Raw genomic sequence first — 24,703 nt, forward strand, 5'->3', positions numbered from 1 at the left:
TTCATAAATTCACATTACACTAACGGACTGGATAAAATAACCATTCATAATTATTCACAGATTTGGAGAGGGGAGAAGGTTGAAAAAAATACAGTGGGACATCTTTTCCTAAACTTTCAGAGGGGAAAGAATTGAAAGTACAGAATTTAGACACTATCCAATTCCGTATTTTGTATATAAATATTTATGTACTTTATTTAAAATGTTTATTTACTTATTTTGAGAGAGAAAAGGGGGGTGAAGAGAGAGGGAGAGACAGAATCCCAAGCATGTTCCACAATGTCAGCGCAAAGCCCAACGTGGGGCTCGATCTCACCAACCATGAGATCGTCACTTGAGCCGAAATCAAGAGTCTGACACTCAATCGACTCAGTCACCCAGATGTCCCTGCACGTATATAAATATTTAGACCAGTGAGGAGCCTGAACACATACAGAAATCCTATTTCTGCCTAATTTAGAGAAGCTTACAAATTGTCAAAAATTAGTTTTAAAATCAAATTTGTATTCCAAGAAACTGTACAATACCCTCATGCTTTTAGTATGAGCTGAACAGATATCACATTTATGGCAGTCTCACAAAGCAATTTCCAGAACCTTCCATTTTGTGCATGTGCATTCGAACTCCAACGCATCTAGACCCAAATCGTTTGCCAGTGGAGATGCTGATACTCCTCATTATCAATTAAGAAAAACCGAACAAGGCATTCACTTTAGAAGCCAGCTCTCAACCCCACTCACCAAAGTATTCATCAGCAGGTGGATTTTCCATATCATACAGCATCTTCTTGGTTAGGTGTTCGAGCTCATCTTCAGGGCGGAATGAAGGGGGAACAGCTGGAGGCCCCATGGATCCTGTTTGTCCACTCTGAAAGGCAGAAAACACACAGTTAGTTCTTTAAATGCAATCTAGACAATCAAAGCAATCAAGTAGCGTTTGCATTGTACAGGAGAAGGTACTGGACATGGCTACTAAGAGATCTGGGTTTTAGAATCAGTTTTAACATTCTTCGGTGTCTGATCTTGGACACATCATTGTCAGTATTCACCTGTCTTAGTGAGATGAGTCATCTACCGGGCTTTAGAAAACCATGTTTACAACAGTAGGAATCTATTGCATTCAGTAATTGCTAAGCAGTCACTATGGAGCAGTTGTATATTTATAAAAACAAGATGAATAAATTGAGCTTCCCCCCTTATGGAGTTTACAGTCAAATGAGAGGTACAGGCACATTAATAATTAAAGATAAAGCAACTATAGGAACTGCACAATCAGGGTACATAAGGGACCTCTCATGTAGCCTGAAAGGAAGTATTCCAGAGAAGAGGCAGGTGCAGACTAGGACTTATTCAGCTAAAAGGCAGAAAACATATAGGCAGTGGTTCTTATATTCAGGTGAGAAAAGGCTAACTGGTTTAAGGAGCTCCTGGCAGTTGTGTATTTCTGCAGCTTGTACAAAGCTTGAGATAGGAGATGGGATGGATCTGATGGGGTAAAGGGGGGCAGAAAGTGAATGGCCTTGTGTTCTGGTTAAGGTGGTTGAGTAGCTTTTCCCCCTAGCACTACAAACAGCCACATACCAAACGGGGGAGGTAAATCAAAAGCACTGATACTGGGTTGGTGTTTAAATAGGTGAGCGAGCCAGAATTATAGTGCTGTCAGGGAGTCAAGTGTCAGGGGAAAGATTACCTGAGATGTTTGACCAAGAATCCAAAGTATGTAGAGAAAAAAGAAAGGCCAGATGCCAGATGTAAAGCAGCTTTGCATGATGTAAATAAAAGGGAATGTATAATGTATAATTCTGTTTTCCTTTGCGTATATTATAACTTTGACCATTTCCGGTATCACACCCCAGCATCTTTTATCAATGTGCTTATAACAGAAAAAAACTTATAAAAAGTTAAGAAATGGGGCACCTGGCTGGCTCAGTTGGGTTAGCATCCAACTTCGGCTCAGCTCATGATCTCACAGTTAGTGAGTTCAAGCCCCGTGTGGGGCTCTGCGCTGACAGCTCAGGGCCCAGAGCCTGCTTCGGATTCTCTGTCTCCCTCTCTCTCTGCCCCTCCCCTGCTTGTGTGCATGCTCTCTCTCTCTCAAAAATAAATAAATACACATTTTTTTAAAAAGTTAAGAAATAACGATGGCCATGACGACTAATGGAGAAAGCTGGGACTAAGAATGTAAATTCTTCTTACTTTTATGTTTTTAATTTTTAATTTAAATCCAAGTTAGTTAACATATAGTGTAGTATTGGTTTGAGGAGTAGAATTCAGGGATTCATCACTTACATACGACACCCAGTGCTCATCCCAACAAGTGCCCTCGTTAATGCCCATCACCCATATAGCTCAGCCCCCCCACCCCACCTCCCCTCCAGAAACCCTCAGTTTGTTGTCTGTATTTAGGAGTCTCTTATGGTTTGTCTCCCTCTCTGTTTATGCATCCTTAAGTTGTTATCAAGAGTTTCTCCTTTCATGAACAGTTTACAAGAATCACTTCAACAAAACTTATAGCTGCATATTCATTCATCTGTTGTCCTCCCTATACTAAATGAGTTCTTAGATGTGAAAATCCTACAAAGCACAAATACCTGTACAAATGTTTCATCCTTACTACCAACATGTATTTCGACCACTCCAAGATACATGTTGATTATTTGTGTGATGTCTGAGGCATAAAACGCCATCTAAGCATATGTCAAGTTGTTACTTGGCACCTATTTGGACCTTTCTCTATATTTTTCATTTTTTAGGTATTTGAAATGTACAGGAGGTTGCGAGTATGGACATGCAGAAAGCCTTTAAAAGGCCCTCAATTTTTGTTTATGTTGGTTACTAATCTTACATTGGGATTTTATTTCATTGTTGGACACAATCTGGATGGAGAACGGACAACAGTGAATAAACCACGGTATGTGGCCGGTGACAGAGACAAAAAATAAAAAAATAAATAAAAAAAAAAATAGAGCTGCATGCTGGAATCTTTTATTCATTGTGAGATAAGGAAATTTAACACCCAAAAAGATCAGGGCAGGGCTAGTTATGATAAACCCAGGACAAGAGCCCATCCTAGACTCATTTATTCAATAAACATTAAATGTTAAATTTAAGGTCTCCTCTAAAGTGCAAATAGCATTTGAACATTGGAGGAACGATTTGCTAGTGATATTAAACTTTAAATGGCACAGATGTTATCACTTCTAGGAAAATTTTGCAGAAATAATCATAAAATTATATGACCAAGGCCAGTCACAGGAACCATATTTGAAAAAAAAAGGAGGAACCTGAAGTAACAATGTAACTATTCATCCACGGGTAAGAGGTCACTTAAATGCACAATGATAGATACATACAATGGAATGTGAAAAGCTTTTAAAAGGGTACATTACAAATCTATCTGCAAGGTATGAAAAGGTGACATGGCCATGCGATCAAAGGAAAAGATCTAGTTATAGGACAGGAAGTGTAAATGATGGCCCCATTTTTGTAAAGTACAGTTTAATTATGTACTGTTCTTTTTTTAATTTTTTTAATTTTTTTAACATTTATTTATTATTGAGAGAGAGAGACAGAGCATGAGCAGGAGAGGGGCAGAGACATGGGGAGGCACAGATTCCAAAGCAGGCTCCAGGCTCCGAGATGTCAGCACAGAGCCCGACGCGGGGCCCGAACTCACAAACTGGGAGATCATGACCTGAGCCAAAGTCAGTCGCTCAACTGACTGAGCCACCCAGGTGCCCCTATGTACTGTTCTATATATAGGTTGGAAAAAAAGTCTGAAAGGACATACACTCAAGTGTTAAAGGGGATTTATCTCTGGGTTGGGAATCCCGGGGACCTTTCAATTTCTAAGTTTGTGTTTCTTTTACAATATGTAATTCTACTTCTGCAATCCATGAAGTACAACTTTTTAAATGCAAGGAATTCAAGCGATAAAGATATGTCAGATACTAGCAAAGCCCTGGAACAGGCTTCCAACCCAGGTCAGATGGGGGCCCCGAGAGGAGCAAAAGGCCAAAGGTGGGACGCAGTTGGGTGTGAATGGGAAAAAAGGCAAGTGGTTCTGTGTTTAAGACTGAAGAGGCGAAAGAAAGGAAGGGCCAGCTAATGACTACCATGCCGAACCGGATGCTGCGGGCCTCCCTAGGGGCCAAGGGCTCTAGGCCCTGTGTGAGACCAGAGACAACTCTGAAAACCTGATGAGCTGAGCTCCCTTTTGGCAGAGAGAGACTGACATCCATAAAAACGCACACTGAATTTACTTATAATCTCAGGAAGCTCACAAGCCACGGGAAACATATCTACAGACCCTCAGGTAGGAATGTCCAGGCAACAGAAACCGAAGTAGGGATTTTCAGCAGCGAGTGAGCTAATCAGATTAGAAAGTTCTCTCTGGAGTACAGGGAGGACGGGAGAGCCATGAGACTGGAAGGAGGTGGGGAGCTTATCCTAAAATATGTGTGGCCAGAGAGTGAAGGGACTTGCGAGGTGGTGACATTATGGTTAGAGACAGAGGTTTAACTCAGGCACTGGCTTGGGGTCCTCAGGTGGGCTTGTGAACCCTGGATGACTTCAGATTCCCTTCTGTAGAATGGGCCTGTCCAGGTTATCTTGCAGTTGCTAAGAGGATTGAAATCAGAGAGCTTTTGCATGTCATGCTATAGACAGCTTACCTACTTTCAAACCATGGTCACAAAGGGACTCTCTCTGGACCTTCAACCTGCCTCTGAGGGAGGGGATAATCCCAGTTCAGGTGACAGAATTGAAGGCATGGACGGGAAGCTGACCTACATCATGTTTTCCAGACTTACAATAAGGAGAAAACTTGAGCCCCAAAGAGGGTGTCATCTGACTCCAAAAGCCAGGCATTTTTTCCAACCAAACATCGCTTCCCATGGAGAAAGTGGAGAAATGTCTGAAATATTACCTGTAACGTCAATGGCGTTGGCTGTTTTATTTTAAATCAACAACCATTAAGGAAAACCTGATAATTCCTGCTCCCAGTCTTCGGGCAGACCCTGAGGGAATGGACACACTTTATCATTGTGTGGCCCTAATATACATGCTTGCCTTTTAACATAAACAGTGGCAGCGGGAAGGCCAGGTTTGTCCTCTGCCAGCAATTCAGATTCTACCCTTAGCACTTACGTTACAAGGAGAGGTTATTTCCAAGTACTCCCCTTGTCAGGACTTCACAGATTTTAAGAAAAATATGCCATTCCTTTTATTCTCCAATTACTCCCTACTAGCTTTGCAATACAGTTTCTGAAGCACCACATTTGGAAAGTCACTTTCCTTTTCTTTTACATTCTAATCCCCTATCATGCTAACCTTGGATTCCTGGTATTTCGTATGAGGAAGGACCCCAAGACAACATCTCTCCCAGTGCTTGTGAACGTTATTTGGCCACAGAATCTCGTCCCCGCTCCGCCCCTGGCCTCCATCCCCAAACAGTGCACAAAACTTCACATGCATGAAGAATACTTATTGGTAAAAACACAGACTCCTTAGTGTCCATATGTCTGTCACACCAAGGAAGACGCAGCCCAGGGCTTTCTTTGAAGTTCAAGTCCTGTAATTACTTTAGGGTTTCTCTCACTTCAAATTCTTTCTCAGTAGCACTCAGAACGCAGTGCATCCTAAGATGCGCAATTCATCCTTTGATAAGCAGCTTCCAGCATTGTGCTTGGGTAATAGAATATAATGGAAAATTTGTGGGGTGGGGGCTGGAAGGGATGTGTTGAATTGTACTGTTTTTTTATTTCTTCAAACATAGAGACGTGCATGGTATCGGCAATATACTCACTGCAGCATAATAATAATTCCTTGCATTTTTGTGACCCTTTTCAAGGTGCCTGTTTTCACATACACGTAATCTCAAATGTTTATGCAACAGCCCTGTGTAAAAGGTAATCCTGCTTCACGAGGAAATGGAGGCCCAGAGAGGGTAAACGAGCTCCCTCGGTGGAGCCCTGACTGCTGCCAGGGGCTGTGCGAGTCAGGCGTGTTTCAACTACACCACAGTGGTCCTCAGTTCCAGGGCCATCTGCAAGCCCTTCTAAGCTCTGTTATTTTGGAGTAATTTGGATTTTTTTCAGAGTAGAGGTTTACTGCTAACTAGTGAAACAAAAGTCCTACATAGCAAACACAAACAAAGTCTCTACACATTCTTATAAGTATCAATATTAATCACTAATATGAGTGTTCTTTGAAATGTCTACCACTCCTAGAAAAGTCAAAAAACAAACAAAACCCATTATATGACCTACACATGAGTTACTGAGAAGTGGATTTCAGAAGACTGCTTCAAAATTCTCTTAAACATACCTTTCCTAAGAAATTGCCAAGTGCCAAGCACTATCATAAACTCAAATTATTCATGATTCCCGCCTCTGACAACTCATGGTTTAGGAAACAAGAGACATGAAAGTAGAAAATTACAGTAAGTGTAAATACTAAGCCACAGGGATGAATTCAATGTTCTGAGATGGGAGAAGGCTACCAGTAAGGATATATCCTCTTAGTTTGATCTTGAAGGATAAATAGATTTCAAACAATTTAAGAAAGAAAAAGAAAGGAAGGAAGGAAGTCAAGACATTCCAAGAGTAACATGTAGAAAAGAACAGGCATGTTAGAAAAAAAACAAATGTTAAGAAATAGAGGAGGAACAGAGCTAGATGATGAGGTTAGAGAAATGACCTGTGGTCAATGTCTACACTGCTTTAGGAAACAGAGAACCATCAGGAGATTTAGAACTGGGTGTTCACTTTACTAAAGACACATTTTGGAAATATACATATTGGCAACATCTTCAAACACCAAGGCCAATGATGCCTTAAAAATGCAACCAGACAGCATGGCATTTCTGAGCAATTTAATGGCTATTATGTTTAAGGACCCTGATATTCATTAAGTAAGCAGAGACCGCTACCTGCTCACGAAACTGACTTCCTCCTCTTTCTGAGCACATGGCTGGACTACAGTTTCCATTCTCCATCGCAGTTAGATGTGGCCGTGGGAGAGCAATCCACTGACCAGGATGGTCTGCCTCAAACTGTTACAGAAGGGAGACTGGGAGGAAATATGCTCAAAGGTTCATGGTTGAAAGTAATGGGAGACTGGTTTATATTCTTTCTATTTTCCTATATTTTAATTTTTTTACAATAAAGTTTTTTACCCTCAGATAAAGAACAAAAATTTTTTTCTTGATACAGAAGTGTCAGAAAATGGAAAATGTCCAAGCATCTGCAACTGGTTCCTCTCTGTCATGGTTTTTTTCTTGCTAGCGGCCCAGGTGATAATATTCCGGGGAAGGCTTATTATGAATACTGTAGCCAAATTTGGATCTAGGTCCCTGGTAAAAGTTATGGGTGAGGCTGTACAAAAATGAGGACTATTTCTGCAAACAAAGTGATATGGATGGAATCCTTGGTGAGCGTGGAAACTGCCAGATTAAGAATAACACAAATAACAATATCCATCACATTTATGTAACAATGACAGTATTTGAAGTGTTTTACATACTCTTACATAGGAACCCATAAGCACAGAAGAGCTTATTTATCTCTCTAATCTGCATTCTGCCTTTAACGGGTCCAGTAATTTTGATCAAATCATTTCTATTCCCCGAGCCTTAGTAGCGTTCTGTGCAAAATGATGTTTTCAAAGATTCCTTTGATTCTACCCTATCTTATTTTTGTGCCCATAATATGCAGGGCATATATCATTACAGATATTTATAGGGAAATCACAGATAATTCATATTTTCGGATACTTTGTAGTCTATAAAAACAGACACACACTGAGTAAGTGGAAACATCATCATTAGAGATTTCCATTTACAGGAGGATTTAAACCACTTGTCAGCATCCCCTGAAACAATCTAGAACTTCATTCAGCATTCTGAATCTGAGTAAGCAGCTGGCAGGTCACAGGGTTTCTGCAGCCTACTGAACTTTCACTACATGTAGGGCATGAAAATCAAGAACAAACAAAGGTTAAACGCCCGATGCTCACCCCTCCTCGGGGGGAGACAAGAAGAACTTCACCATCCCTCTTAAATGCAACAAGAAGCATAGTAAACAGCCTGCACTGGGGTGCAAACAGTGAAGACCCCAAGGAGAACACCCACCACCTTTAATCTTTGTCACCACCGATTTACTATTTAAATATATGCGTTAAGGATCCATTTTACAAAATGGCTACCCTCTCTTTGTCATCATGCCAGCTTCCTGAGTGACTGTGATACTGACCTCGGTGTGGGTCATTTTTCTCCTGTGAGTGCTGACCCACCATTCATTTCCTAGTTACAAGGTGCTAGATAACTTGAACTTAGTACAAATCTGAACATTACCAGAGAAGCACCGCCCAGGCAGATAAACACTGGGAAAAGACAGCCAAGATATTCAGAGAGATTACATGATAATGAATACTCTATCACTCGGGGACCAGAGCTGCTCACTTTTCTTGTCCATTTGTAATGATGTACAAGAGGTTCCTTCTCTCAGAGGGAAAATAACTTCAATTATGTGTTCTTGAAAAAAGAAACATTGAAATTATCTTCTTTCAAAAGGTAGAATTAGTCCCATTTTGGAGCTGAAAGCCTGCCAGAAAAAAATATATTTCTGATATTTTCCTTCTTTTTCCCCCCTCCTATTTAAATGTGTCAAGTTTGCAGTTGGCAATTTCCTGAGGCTGCTTCTCCTTTCTGACTCTCACTGAATTATTATGCTCTACTCTCGACGTCTTACTTTTAATGGAAGGAGCACCCTTTCAGGCCAAGGGCCGAAGATTTGCTGCACACCCACTCTGCTTCAGGTTAAAAGCAGTGAGTGGGACACAGGGAAAGAAGGGGCAAGGGGAACTGCCTATTAGCAACTAGAAACCCATAAATGAACGCTCCTCATGGTTGCATAGGAGCAGAAAAGCGTGTTCTTAGGCCTTCTATTCTTAAATCCTATTTTCTTGGAGAATGCGTAGCAAGGCTGCAAGGAGGGAGACCCAGAAGTTTTGACTTTAAAAGTTATTCTAACTTTGAAACCCATTCCAGTCACCTTTCCACTTTCGAAAGTGTAATATTCTTACAACCTCTTCCGCATATTCGCTTTCCTATGCCAAACACTGATGCCTCCAAATCACCATTCTTAAACCAGATTGGGAGTCACAGCCAAGGACGGGCGATTCTGAGTTATAGCGTGGTAGATGTTACGGCAGCCAGGGGGATGTACCAGGCTGTGCTGTTGGCGCACAAGGGTGCGACCCTGACGCAGCCTGAGCAGACAGAAAGCGGTTCCTCTCCACGCCCACCACTCTCAAACAGGTAGCCTCAAGAGTTCCGGGGCTTGGAACATGCATGTTCCCAGGCCTGACATCTAAGGTACACTTTCAGTCCTCTGGTGTTTGTTTCTCTACTTTTGATTTTCTCACCCACCAACTGGAAGTTAGTAACATCTATTTCATATGAAGGACCTTTGTAAGATATTAACCATCACATAGATGGCAGTTCTAATTACCAGGAGGGACAGCATACAAACCACTAACAAAGATGATTTTCTTCTTGGAAGTGGAATGTCTGCAGAGTCATATGCTCTCCCAAGTAATGCTCTGCTTCTGTACTTGCTGGTGAAGCACTTCAGGGTAGTCTATCTGAACTTCACATTAACTGTGTTAGCGAGAGGTGGGATTCCCCTGAGTTCTTTTGACTACAGACCTTGAAATACACACCATTCACTGAATGTATGTTTTGCTGGCTCTCCGAATGGTCAACGGTTCCATGTGTTAGCCTTTCGCACCAAAAGATAAATTGTACAGCGAGGCTCTCGTGTTGGGCTCCTTGGAAAAAGTAGCCTCCCTCATGTTTTCCTGCCTAGATGAGTTTCAGGCAAAAAGAGACACAACTACAGATGCTGTCCCACGTGGTAGGAAAGAAGTAGGAAAGGTGACAGGCAAGAAACCCAGATCCTCAGCATCATGGAGAAGGAAGATCAGAGATCTCTTGCCAATCTAACTCACAGTTCCCATTTCATTGCTTTCAGGCAGGGCCTCCTTAAGGGAGAAAATGACTTGCCTCCATGGGGTGATAAGATCTCTCTCATTTTACTCCTCTCTTATATATGCTGTTCCTACCCAAGGCTAAAAGAAGCTGTTTCCACAATACTTTAGCTAAAACACACATGCATCCACCCTCCCCCATTAATTAGGACTTATGCATGTTACGTATAAGGGATTAGCTATAATAACGGCAAGGCAAATACAAGACATTATCTCCATTGGTAGGTTTCACCTCAATGAGATGCAAGACATAAATGTTTGATGAATGGAATGAACTGTCGTTCAAGGTTGTTTTCACACTAAACCAGATCTTGGTCTTAGCTATGCCCCATTAGTGCCTGGCAGTGACTTCTGGGGGGATGGTTCATCTTCATTTGGTTGCCTGGGACGATGCTAAGAGAGCTAGGTGCTCCAACATTGGGAAAAAAAGTTTTACCACCACAAGCTGATTTCTATCTGTTGTCCCACAGAAGAGCTATCCTCAACCAAAAGCTACATTTTTTTTTTAATTTTTTTTTTCAACGTTTATTTATTTTGGGGACAGAGAGAGACAGAGCATGAATGGGGGAGGGGCAGAGAGAGAGGGAGACACAGAATCGGAAACAGGCTCCAGGCTCTGAGCCATCAGCCCAGAGCCGACGCGGGGCTCGAACCCACGGACCGCGAGATCGTGACCTGGCTGAAGTCGGACGCTTAACCGACTGCGCCACCCAGGCGCCCCAAAAGCTACATTTTTCATAAAACTGTATCAGACATTACAGTGTCTCTCTTAACAGGACTCTGAATCTGACTGTGGTTCTAATCCACTGTGTTCAAAATGGGGTTTTACCAATTCCTTAGCCTGTCTCATAATTCTTGCCATTATCATGCTAAAAAATGGGAAGCTATTAAAAGAGAACATGTAATATTTACAAATGAATAAAAACATATATGTAAGAGTGCCAGTGTGAGTGTCTATGTAAGTAGGGATCAAAAAGCAGATACTAGAGGGAACTATACCAAAATGTTAATAGCTCATGCTAGATGGTGGGATTATGAGTAATTTAATTTTTTTACTTATAATTTTTAAATTATCTACATTATTTATAGTGAAAATGGATGACCCTTAGAAACTCATAAGTAGACTTTACAAAACATGGGATTTCTGTCTTTATTTTAGTATTTTCACATATGAAGCCAGAAGGGAATGGACAACCTGACGTGGCGACAATTTGTTGAAAACAGTAAAGGCACCTAGATTTTCAGTCTGATATGCACAGAAACACTTTCCTACTGTACAAGCTGTTTCTATCTAGTGGGCTTGACAGATGCCTGAACGTGACACAAGACACTGAAATAACATGCAAATCAGTTTTTCGGTTTTGATATGCAAATATGACGCTTGGCACATCACTTTCCATGGCTGAGGTAAATTTCTGTTTTTGAGTTTTTCGTGGGAAATGCACGCCAGCCAACAAATGGTTAACTCCCCATATTTCACCTAACACAAGGTGGTTTTCATTTGAGTCAGAAAGGTTCTTGCTCAGCGATCCAAGGCACTTCGGATGCAGAGAAAGGGCGTGTGTTTTGATTGGTAACAATGCCAACGGCGGCTGCAAACAAGTGCGCCCTCCGACAGACGCGTGGATCACGGTGGATTTCTGGGCCCCGGCGGGGAGGCAGGAGGTGTCTCAATGAGAATAACAGAGAAACGGTTTGTTGCCTGACCCGCAAAAATCAAATCAAAGTAGTCCAACATTGTGGGAAGATTAGCTTCTGGCTGGAGATGAAGAAGAAGGAGTCAAAAGTCCTTGCTCCTAGGCTATTTGAGTGGTGTAGAAAACTGTAGTCTCTGGTGAAAACTACATTAAATTATCCACAAATACTAGTAATGAGGCATTAAGGCAATCATCAAGATGATTGAGATACATCCAGTTCAAGGACTTCATAAACCAGTCAGGCAGTTGAGGCTCATGAATGAGAAATAAAAGAATGAAGCAAAGCACTGACTGTTGATGGTAGACAGTATGGCTTAGACACCTGAGACCATAAGCTCTCGGGGCTACCTACCTGCTTGGGTTCAAATCCCACATGCCCTACTTACCAACATCGTGACCCAGGGCAAGATGTTTCATTTGACTAAATATTAGTTGCCTTGATCATACAATGGGGTCAATTGGGTTTCCCTCATGAGTTCATTGAGAAGGTCCATGTAAATCATTTGCTGCCTTCACTAATTAAGAAATTATTATTATCCTCAAAGGTATGCTATGTTGTATAAATATCACGTGAACAGATCAATGGATAATATGATTCAGAAGAAAGAGAGGTTATGCTGGACTGGAGCATACCAAAAACATGCCAAGAGGATCAGGGGGCTTGATTTTAGGACCTGAAGGAAAGAGAGAAAACGCTTTGTAGTTCTATGCTCCTTTCTGGCCAACGAAGAACCCCGGTATAACACTCACACACACTAGATTTCAGTGAATACTTTCCAGACCATGAGAGTGTGTTTTCTATAAGAAGAAACAAACCAAATTAGTGGTTTAAGTGACTATGTTAAGTGACTTAGCCAAAATCACACTCATAGTAAGTGTCAGAACCAGGGGTTAAACATGAGTCTTCTGATCCAAGCTCAGTGTTTTTCCACTAATTTACAGCTGCCTCTATATATTCATTTAGAGATATGAAACTTACATGATCTATCATAAAGGTTAATCAAGACAGTCAACCTCACTGATTAAAGCATGATGCTAATTATATCAGAGGTTGGAGACCAATGTGGCCCCTTCTACTTTCAGAAACATTGATTGTGGTGTAATGGAGAAAGTGTGGGCTTCAGAAGCAGACAAATCTGGGGCAAATAGCAAGTTATACCACTTCTTTTGTACATAACATTTTTTTAAAATGTCTCTTAGCACTAGCTTCTGCATCTGTAGATGGGGTTAGGGGGCAGATAGGAGAAAGGGAATGCCCCATGTTAGGGCGATTGTGAGTAATACCTAAAATGATACATGCTGCATGCTAATATGTAACAGCTACTCATGACTTGTATTAAATGCTCCCAAACAATCCATCAGATCGGAGCTCTGGATGTCTTTCAAATGTGGCAGGAAGGTGGATCAGGGAAAATGGGTGACTCAGTGTCATTCATCAGTACCGTGGCAGAGGGAACACGAGCACACTCCGATAGTGATTCGAAAGACCAGCAACTTTAATGCTTCTAACGAATTACCAACCATGATTCAAATAACAGTAATTCTCTTGAAGGGATATCCCTCTCCATAAACTCTGAAAGGTGGAAACGCAGAAGTGTTTAATTTATATATTTATCGAGGTATAACCGATGAGACCGAAAATAAGTAAGGAATACGGAGTGGGTAGCAGGCAACAAGCAATGTTCAAAATATTTTACATTAACTCATTTACTCATCACAGCCACCCCATCAGATGGTCACTATTCGGATTTTACAAATGAGAAAACTGAGGCACAGGGAACGCCCTGACTGTACCTGGGAATTTGGGATTTGAATCTAGCCATCAACTCCAGAAAGGGCATATTTAATCACCACACAAAGTGCCTCAGCTGCTCGACCCATCTGCATTTTATCAGAGGGATTTTCTGATTTTTTTTTTTTCAGGAGAATTTAATCATATATTACAAAGCCTTGAGCTATCAGAGGAGCCCTTCCTAAGGACAAATACTACATTTTATGATGTAGTATTTCCTCTTTGTAGAAGGATGGCAACCGAGAAAATAGCAAACATCCTGGGCAATCCTGCTGCAGAGAGACCGAACACAGGACTTTGAGAGGCATGGTCATTTTCGAGGTCTTCACTCAGGATTCACCGGGCGAAGTAGAACTGCCCTTCAAAAGGCTACTTACTGAAAGAAAACAAAACAAAACAAAACAAAAAAAAAGACTACTTCCTTCATCAGTCTCTGATACAAGCCGGAGTGTTAATGCCAAATCTTAAAATAGTCAAAGGAAATGATAAATAGCACTGTACTGAAAGGTGGGCCAAGGTAAACTCCTGCCGAAGACACTAATACTCTTGCATGTGAAAACTAAAAGATAATGCTATGTTCTAGTGACCAAGGTAATATTTTTTGTCTGCCGGGTTATGGCCTAACCATGAATGACGTACTATGAAAGTATCCTGTTGTACGAGAGCTAGAGTCTTTCCAAAACGTGTCAGGCAGTAGTCTATTTGGGAGGAAACTTCTGATCCTTGCAGACTCTCGGCAAATTTTAGAAACAGTGGACACACTAGAGATCACTTAGTGGTAGATGAGTCACTTTATTAATACCACAACAACCGAGGGTCCAGAAGGAAACTGAGTTTCCCAAGGTCACCTAGAAAACGAGTGGTGGAATCACAAGGAAAGCTCAAATCGGAGAAGCAGGTCTAAGTCAAAACCAGTTAGTTCACTTTCTACCATGAAAGACTCGAGGAGACAGTGATGCATTCTTGATGCCCTATAAAGTATGCTCATTCTTGGCAAAAATTTTGGGAGCCCTAATCTACATTTATGCAGCATTCTGAGCTCCCAAGATGGAAGTTGCTATAAAGTGAAAATCATTGCTGTTATTCTCAGCGAGCCTACACAGGCTGCCAACAGCTGGCACAGACAGATGTGGTCCACAGAGATTCTGTCAGGCTGGGCTGGTACCATCCCCGCACAAGGCTCCTTTCCCTCCGCTTAGCAAAGGGTGTTCCTCCTCAGTTTATGCTGACCCTGTGAGCTTCTTGTTGCTACAGGTGAGCTCAGAGTAGTAACCAGGCTGGCTTTAATCCCTCCTCTCTCCTTTGTATCAGCTACTGTTTCCTAATGACATGCCTTTCAGAGGTACTTGTCACATGGCGAGAATCTTCTTCATCTGGGGTCTCACACAACGTGTGAAGATCATACAGTAACATTTGTGGAATCATCACTCTGTACGTACGTTCTCTCCTTTAACCTCTCCTTTAACCTCTCCTTTAACCTAAATTCTTTTGCTTCCTCCCTTTACTGACGAGGAAACACACAGAGAAGCTAAATAATGTGCTAAAAGTCACCGAGCTAGTATGAGAAAGAGCTAGGATTTGTATCCAACCAGACGGATTCCAGAAACTGTCTCCCAACTTCCAGTAACTAGATATTAAGACCCAGAAGGATGGGGTCCAAAGTGTCACTCCAGTCATAATGAAATGGTTTGATATAATTAAGTGCCATAAACATGCAAAAGGTTATTACTATAACACCACCATGAATATCATCAAAAACTCTGTACCCATCTCTGTCATTCTAACTCTGCAGTGTAATAGGTAGGAAGCAAGTTATTACGGATTCTATTCTTGTTTTAAAAAAAATTTTTTTTAGTGTTTATTTATTTTTGAGAGAGACAGAGTGTAAGCGGGGAAGGGGCAGAGAGAGAGGGAGACACAGAATCCGAAGCAGGCTCCAGGCTCCAAGTTGTCGGCACAGAGCCCGATGTGGGGCTCGAATCCACAAACTGTGAGATCGTGACCTGAGCTGAAGTCGGATGCCTAACTGACTGAGCCACCCAGGCGCCCCTCTATTCTTTCTGTAATAAAACAAAATATAATGCAGTGACTGATCTAGGTCATTCAGCAGTGCCTCAGCCCTCAGGAAAATGCTTAACGTTATGGACTCAGACTTCAATGCTTCTTGGATATAAATATGGGAGCCTTGTGGCAAATAAGTAACTAGATGTTACAGTACATGCATCATGTTAAGGATAGAACTGTTTCACTTACTAGATGGGACTTAGAAAGCTTCTAATAACACAAAAAGGTAGCCTAACTGAGGAGATGTTTGTACATAATACATTTATTCAAAGTACATTTGCTATGTGCCTAGTAAGTATTAGTGCTAAGGAAATAACTGAAACTTGGGTCCTTCCCTCTAGGAAATATAATAGGAAATATTAAACATCTGGAAATATCCAAAAAATAAAATATGCAAAGTAAAATGGTTTAATCCCTGCTGTCAGAACACAGGAGGTGGCTGAAGCTGGGGGGATGATGGGACACTCATAAGAGAAGGTGGCCTTTTAATCAGGTCTTAGACAAAGATGGAATTCATGCATCCAGAGATGTAACAAGATGTAACATCCAGAGCCGTGAAGACCCTAGGAAGTACACAGGAGAGTCAAGTTGAAAAGTTACCATCTTTCATTCCAGGTAAAAACACGTGTAACTGACCTCCTGCTCTTACCTATCTCTGTGTTCCTTTTGGGTGATATCATTGTCTGTGCTATGCGTGAAGATGTCAGGAATATTTTAGTGAAAGTGAGGGAGCTGTCTGCTGATATAGTCATCCCATATACGAGGCCACATGGGGAAACATGTCTGCAGATCAGCCAGGACCTTGGCACAGCAGGTCAACTGAAACACACGCTTTTTGTGCTGCTGATGTTTAAAAAGGGGTGCTTTGGGGCACCTGGCTGGCTCAGTCTGCAAAGCATGTGACTTGATCTTTGGGTTGTGAGTTCAAACCCCATGCTGGGCATAGAGCATGGGCATAGACCCTTACTTAAAAAGGGTCGCTTTACCGAGAGGCTGAAGAAAGTGAGCCACAAAGTGGTTGTGATGATTTCTGATGCTAACAGCTCGATGCCTGGAGGAGGGCCAGGGCGGAGAAGCCCTGGGATTTTGCTGCACAAGCTGTGCTGCCATACAAGGGAGAGGGTCATGATGGAAGCTGGCTTTGATTGTCTGTTTGTTTGTTTGTTTTTGCAGGTTCCATGGTGTCATGTGCTGTTTTTACATAAAAGCATGGCTGTGAGTTTCCAAGTGTCCATTCTATCTGCTCCTAAGGTATCCCCGTTCCAGGGGATCTGAGGCACTTATCACATGAAGCCAGCATTATCATAAAAACCAGACTGAAACAGCTCAATGTGTCTTCCTGCCTCTGTTACTTAATCCTTTATCTCAGTAACTAGGAGTCAAGAATTTCTTTTTCTGACTAAGAACACATGTAGAAGATAAGGACAGGAAAGCCTGGCTGTTCTGAGTTCTAGGTCCCTCTTTGCTCAAGGTCGCTGGGTGCTAGCTCATCATTTCCCCTCTCTGAACCTGGTTTCGTCCAACTGGCTTCTTCCAGAGCCAGCGTCTGCTCCCCATGGAAGAAATGGATAGAAGTATTCGAAGGGGTAATAGAAAGGGTCTTGGATGAAGATAATAACAGTGACAAGAGGTATCCAAAATTAGCAACTCAAAAATGCGCAGGCACTGTACTAAATGGATATTCTATACATTACGTGTCGTATAACGAAACCTCCTTCTACAAATGAGGAAACAAAGGCCCAGGAAAGTAAGGAGGTTGCCTACAGACTTGTAGGGAGTACGGGAAGGGGGCGAGATTCAAATCCAGGTCTGCGTGGCTCTAGTTTTTGTGTTCTTAGTCACCAAACTACCGCCAGAAGAAGGTGAATGAAGTGCAAGGAGAGAAGAATGCCTTGACTATTCTCTTACTCTACCTGTTTCTGATTATAGGGATTTCGGTGAGTATTTATAGAACCCATCTATATTTCACACCGCTATTTATCATCCTTTGAAACGTGTTATTGCTCATGCTCGAAGGGAACATAGAAATCAGGCCAACCTCTCGCTTCCAACTTACAGATTAAAGGGACTTGAACAATTCTGGGGGGGGGGGGTGGGACATTAGAAATATCAAAGTACAGGTGGGAAAGAAGTCAATACTCCTCTTTAAGCAAGTAGAACAGTCCCTTTGAAGCTACATATACTTCACTTTAAACGGTACTTCATACAAGCATCACTATGGCAAACGTAGAAGCTTGTGGATTTAGGTTTACCAAGCTCTAACTTCCAAAGTGAAAGACTAACCCACAGCAAACAGCAAGGAGGCCAGATCGAGACTGAGGTGCCATGCTCTAATAACACACATTGTATTGAGAAGCCAGAGAATAGGATTTAAGCCCTAAATCTGCCACATACTTGTCACACGACCTAGCTTATGTCACATCATCTCTCTAGACCTCATTCGCCTATTCTGGACCAAGCAGGTTCCACTTAAACTCCACAAGGTGGGTTTGAAGATGACTACCCTTGGAAGGATGATATGAATATTTAAGACTTTGGCAAATGTAAATGTTGACAACACCTCGAGTAGCAGACATGGCCTATGATGGAATAGGTTTATCTTCTGATCATTCAGTGGAAGAGACACAGTGATCTCACAGGTCAGAGAGGCAAATCCATTTTAGCAATCCCATTCTGAATTTCCTAAGCTCACTCCCCGAGCCAAAAAGTGAGCTCAGATCTCCTGATATGCTGTCATGTGCTAACCAGACAAAACGTACTAATAATATCTTTCTAAAGTTTCTTTGATGTAAAAGCAAATCCCTTACAGCACAAGAAGCTATATGATTTAGTCAAGTCACTTTGCTTCGGTGCATCTCGATGTCCCTAGTGATGGAATGAATACAGTAAAGGGTATTAATTCCTACAATGGGACCTCAGAGAGACTTTATTAGGAACGAGTGAGATCATGAATGGTGAAAATGCTCTGGAAATAATAAAATGTCAAACAAAGGCCAGGGACAGCCAACACTTCCTCTTTAAGCCGCTGTGAGAAGGACTTTGTCACCTGCAAATACAATTGATTTACAGGAGCACAAGCAAATCAACTTCCCCTGCCAAGAAGATTTGTTGCCCTTGGTGAAATAATAGCATTTTGGCCAGAGAGGAAATTTCGTCATATTCTTTTGACTTTGTTTCTGACTTTTGAAAGGTGCATGCCTTGGATTCAGGAACTGAGCATCCGGGACCCAACACTGGCCCTGACCGTAGTTCACAGCCTGGAGTAAGCAACTTGATCGCTGACTGAGCTGAGACGACACCTGCTAGCTACAGCCCCCAGGCTGAAATCCTTCCAACCAGCTAGGCAGCAGAAGGGGACTAAATGGCTACCATGTGCCCGACACTGTGATATGGAAACAGATTTCCAGAGTTCCTGCTGCATCTAGTGCATCCCATCCTTCCCTCATTTAATCGTTCCCTGTCCTCAGTGGGGCAGGCACAATGAGTCCCGTTTTACAGATCAGTTAGTTAACTGAGGTGAATAGAATAGAAAGTCTAGAGCTGGAATTATAATCCAGGTTCTGAAGCTTAACACTTTTTTTTTCAGTTGAATCAAAGTGCCTGCCCTCCAGGAGCTCACAATCTAGTGGGAAAGTCTGAAAGGCAACTCAATAGACTGTGAGCTCCTTGAGGGCAAGGACCATTTTTAATCCTTGTGTCTTCAGAGCCCAGAATGGCATCTGCCATGCGCAAGGCACTCAAAGGGTGTTTGCTGAACGGGGAAGCCATAATCAGATGTTTTCCCTCTTAAAATGCAAGTCAAATCGTATTACTCCATAGTGCTCAAAACCTCTGCTAACTGCTCTTGGCCCATCCCCTGAGAATTGCTTTTAAAACTTCTTTGAAGTCCTGCCTCCACAGCCTTAATGTCCATGATTCACTCCCTTGCACGTCCCCCGTGCACCACTTCCGTACCCTGCACCTCTCTTAGCTTTTGGGAGATACTCGACAAAATGTTCGTTGAGTGAACACACAAATATGAGGGGGGATAGATCTGCGTTATATGTAGGTCATGAATATAATAATGCCAAGGTTAGATTTACCCATTAGCAAGCTTCACAGAAGATAAGACAAATGATTTGGGCCATCTAACGTGAAAATCTCAAAGGCTAGATGACATTGCACAGGAAAAATTCAATCCTTTTATTTTTTTTACTCTTAATTAGACAAAATACATCAGAACAAAACATTTTTCTTTAAATCAGAGTATGTGCTATGCCAAATTCCATCTTTTCCTAAAGGATATGGGTGCAGGCCAAAAATCCATCATATAGATTATTGTTTTTCTTCTTCTGAGTACTTAAGGAAAATTAAGTAAATCATTTGGCTTGCGGTGGCTCTCAGCAAGGTCATGGTCCTTCTGCTGTGGTGCTTGGGGCAGTTAAGGTAAGAACTATGTCTTCAAAATAAAGAAACTTTTGCCATCTTTGAAAATAAGACACCTGGTTAGCCAGGGTGTCATGGGAATAGTTAGGGCCTTGGTCGAGAAATCAGAGCCAGTAGGAAAGCTGGAGAGACTCCAAAGTCATCTCTTCCATCCTTGAACTCAGTATCGAATAGACCGTGGTGTATCACGTGAGGGAACAAGATCTCTGCCCGTGTCGTGCTGTGAGATGTCAGGCATCACTCAGTTTTGCCATCTGTAAAATGAGACGGCTGGAACTGAACTAGATAATCTCCCATAACTTGGAAACTGGAAATGAGAAAGCATGGAGAAAAGAGATAAGTTGTGCCCAAGCACAGAAATCTAAAGACTCATAAGAAAGCACCACATGCCTTTCTTATTTTGATAGGAAGCAAAGCTAAGAAAATCTCCATCCTTTCAGAGAGCCTAACATTGAGGCTCTCACATCAGTACATGTATTTCACCTCAGCCCACATATGCCAGCTGCCTTTGTTGTTCCTCAGGCTACAGTCTGAGGCCCCTGCCTATTATCTAGTTGAAGATTAGAGGCAGCTTTCACATCCTTGATGCTGAGGCCCCCCTCCTTTCTTTTTGTTTTGTATTGCCTGCAAATGCCACACTGAGAAGAGACTGAGCAGAGGCAAAGCTTCCGCTATGCAGACACTTGCTGGCTCTGTTTGCCATCGATCCTTCTCATGGTTGCTGTAGAGCATATCCATTTCCTCCCTGGGCCCGCCCATCCTCTCAGTCATGGGTTCTTAAGCCTGGTCGCCCATCAGAATCACTTGGGGAGCTTCAAAAAGAATGCTCATCCTCCCAGCCGCCGCCCAAGAACCGTAAAATCAGTATCTCTGCACCTGAAGCTCAGGAATCGGTGTGATTAGGAGGCTCCGCGGATAGTTCTGGCGAGGAAAGGGAGCAAGAACAAGTGTGAGTTTACACGCGGATGTTATGCACTCAGTTAACTTCTCTGGGGAATCGTCCATCCGCCCCGCATCCATGGTGCCCGTCGGACGACTCCCCAAAGATATCCAGTAAGAATCACAAGAGAGGTGGTTAGGGACAACATGGAGCCACTCAGCTTAGGATAAAGGAGCTTAGAACTTTCTCCACCTTCCCTTTGTTATCACTGCCTTTGGGATAGGCCTGTGGCTACGTGAAATAAAATCATACGGAGGAAGAGCCATATACTTTGTTTGGCAGGAAGAACCATGTAGTTTGTCTGGCATGATTCATCCTCAAAGCTTCATGTTGTTACCAGTAGTGATAATGGCTACATTTGTTGCGTGGGCGCTTGTGTGCAGGTGAGTATTTTACATAGATTATTGAAGGTAATAATCCCCAAAGCACTGTGAGGCAGGTACAGTTAATACCCCCATTTTAGGTAATGGGGAAACAAGCTCAGGGGAGTGAACGGTGATCGGCCCAGTCTGGCCCAGTCTGACAGGCTGGGACTGTCTGGCAATCTATTACTACTCCAGAACCAGGAATCCTGTATACTAGGCTATGGTGATACCCTGCACATCACCGTCTTCACAAAGGTGGAGGGAGAATGAAGCTCTCGGTAGGTGAACATTTGACTCCAAGAGGGAAAGAAAAAAAAAAAAAAAGACATCTTTGGATCTATTCACGTTCCGAAAAATACCCCTGACATCGGCCTAAATAAAGGCCAAACTGGGTGGGGGAAAGGGGAGTGATGGTGGTGGAGGCCGGAAACTGTAAAAAACCTTTAGAAGAAAATCAGTTGGTAAATTGAGACAGTTCGTAAGCATCGGTGACAGGACTGGCGGCTGCACTCAGCACAGGCTCTGGAATCAAATGTCTTTCCACAGGATTCAGGGAGCATCTGGAAAAGAGAGCTGTGCAGCCTCTGGGCAGCGGGCTTGTCTTGGTGGTTGGTCAAACAAGTTGCACGTGGAAGGCAGAGGAGCCGCAGCTCTGTGGGTGGCTGGCACTGATTCCGGGGCTGGGGGGTGGGTAGAGAGGCTTCCCTCAGCACCTGCCCGGCCAAAGGGCGCTCCGACAGCGGGCTCTGTATTCCTGCTCATCCTCTTCTCAGAGGAGCCTCGTCCCTGACTGGCCAGAAGTACGCCAGAAGTTATTCTTTTTATAAGAGTAGAGGAGATTCACCGAGGGAGCGAGAAAAATGTATATAACTCGGAATTCCTTGCATCTGAAGGGTCACAAGCTTGTCCTAAGGCGGGCAGATTGAATTTGGGAAGCATCCTCCACCAAGAGAGAAATGAAGACTTCTTAGGGAAATGGTACATCTTGCTTAATTGGGTTAGTGCATTGAGGGCATTCTCTCAGCACAGCAGGTTTTCTCAGCTGGCTTCTTGACCTTGAGGGGAGTGCGGCTGTGGATATGAAGCATGTTCTTGCCATGCTGGTCTCACACCTATACTTGCCTGGTGGCCCCACTTAGACAAAATAGATGAGGTGGAAGGGCCCCCTTTGACTTTCAAAGCTCCTCATATTCTGAGCTTTGTTTTCGATCTTACAAAAGACACACACATTTCGATCTTGTGAAGACACACACATTCCCAGACATCCCCTGGAGGGTCTGAGCTACGTCCTCAAATCCTAGTTCAGATGCCTCATTTCTTGATCCACTGAGCCCAAAGTAACTTCTTTCTCCTCTCGCCCCTCGGAGCACAGCATCGTGGTTAAGAGCATATACACCGGAGTTCACATTCCAAAAGGCTGTTCTGAGGATGATATGGGTTAATGAGGTACAGGGAACAGTGCTTGACATATAATGAGTGCAATATAAGTACTTGATAAATAAATAAGTACCTCTTCCGAGGCACCAATTACTGTCTAGCCAGTAGGGTGGTTATATGCTTTTAGCACATCACAGGGACTCTTAAGTGTCTGTTTCATTAATGGTGCCCGTACTTTGTATAGCATGGGCTCAGGACCTGCCCTAGAGAAGGCATACAGTCAATTTTCATTGAGTTGAATCGCGTTAAGCTATTGAGTATCAATTCTGCATTCCTGTGATTCTGCAAACTGAATGCCAAGGAAAGTGGTTTTGGCTAAGTGAGCACCTTTGTTATCCTATAGCATGTGCCGAAGAACACACAGAGAATTAGTAAAAAGGGCCATTTTGTTTTCCTTTCAGTGTTGTATAATTTTTGTCTCATATTAACATGCCTCGGGGAATAAAATATGTATTTACATAAAAATTTCTGGTAATGGCATCTTGAAAAGTAATTAAATGAAACAACAGATTCTATCTGCGGAGGGCTCCGTTTCCAGCCCTAGGTGTGCGACTATGTCCTAAAGGGAGACCTGCACGGTTGCTCTCCACAACGGTCTTCACCCTGAGCCATGGTGCAGGACCTGGTTCACCTCTGAAGTCTGGTCTGCAGAAGTATCTTAGGAACATGCAAGAACCTCATGGGCATTGGGGTCACGGACATAACCCCGTGGGCGAGGTGAGCACAGGCATTTCACAGTGTGAGAAAGCATTCTTCTCCCTCCTTCGCGGCCCGCTTTCTCTCCCCAGAAAAGCTCAAGACAGAATTTAGCAACTGAGAACCTGGCAAAGATTTCAGAAACTCATCTAGGTTAATGGTTCTCCGCTCGTTGCCCCTGGAACCTGGTGTGTCCATGATTCCTGTAGAACGGAGCTTAAAAAGCCTCCAAGTATGCAAGCAGGTCTCAGGGATTAGACTGCTTGTTGCTAGATTATCAACTCGGCACAGTGACACTGGTCTTGTCACCCTACACAGTTCTGGTTGGTCAACGTGCATGTGCCATGGAGTGTAAGCACTGGCACAGGGATGCTTATTTACTTTGTAAATATGGTTTTCTGTGCAGGATCCTCAGTACAAGGGGTCCACATTCCAAAAATAAAATGAGGTCCTCGTTTTGATGGGAAGACCAAGCCTGAGATGATAATGACACAGCAACTCAGGTTCCCGGACATCCAGTGCAGGGTTACTTTAACTATGTCGTAGCTGATCCCTCTAGCTGGAAGGTCCTCGCAGGGCCGTCGTTGTGTCTAGTTTATATTTTATGTGTAATATCTTTGCATCTATCGAATAAGATGTCTCGTCCTGCCCACTGTTCACTTACGCTTCCTTTCTTATTATAATAGTCTGTGAACATAAGGACAACACAAACTGTCCTCCCCTCCACCAACAGGAGAGTGATTTCCTAACTGACCATTTATTTTCAAAAACTCATTTTTAGCAATTTTAGAGGAAGTCCCCCTTATTTTGGGCCTGGTGTCTTTCTGTCAGATTAGGAAATAATCAGGGTGTACAGTCAAAAACCCAGGCGGGCAAAGCAGATGGACAGAAAGCAGTAGCTCTTACAAACTGTTTCCCTAGGAAACCAGGCAAAAAGCAGGATTTTGCGCAAATATAGAACTGGCAGTCAAAATGTGGAAATAGAAACTTCGAGTCGTGGACTGGTGGGAAATCCCAACAGCCCATCTCTGCAAACCACATCCAGGAGGTGAGAGCAAAGTAGAGGCACGTCTCAATGGGCGAATCCGGTAAGCTAAGAGGACATGCACTTCCTCGGTGACAATTCTGGGAAGAGAGCACACGTGGTTCTTCCACAGAGTCTCCTGAGTCATTTATGAGAAAGGAAAAGGGAAAGAAATGAGTCCTACTAGAGCGGAGAAGCCCAAGTCTCTGCACGA

General features: G+C 42.8%; 1 protein-coding gene across 8 annotated transcripts in view; it reads right to left on the reverse strand.

Moving 5' to 3' along the window:
• LOC123611099 (LIM domain containing preferred translocation partner in lipoma) overlaps positions 1-24,703 on the reverse strand; it is a 680,366-nt gene that overhangs the window by 163,273 nt on the left and 492,390 nt on the right. For all 8 annotated transcript variants that reach the window (XM_045502614.1, XM_045502618.1, XM_045502617.1 and 5 more), the window contains one exon: positions 741-867. In XM_045502614.1, coding sequence (XP_045358570.1) covers positions 741-867 — 127 coding nt within the window. The remainder of the gene's footprint in view (positions 1-740; positions 868-24,703) is intronic.

This window comes from Leopardus geoffroyi, chromosome C2 (assembly GCF_018350155.1).
Source record: "Leopardus geoffroyi isolate Oge1 chromosome C2, O.geoffroyi_Oge1_pat1.0, whole genome shotgun sequence".
NCBI lineage: Eukaryota > Metazoa > Chordata > Mammalia > Carnivora > Felidae > Leopardus > Leopardus geoffroyi.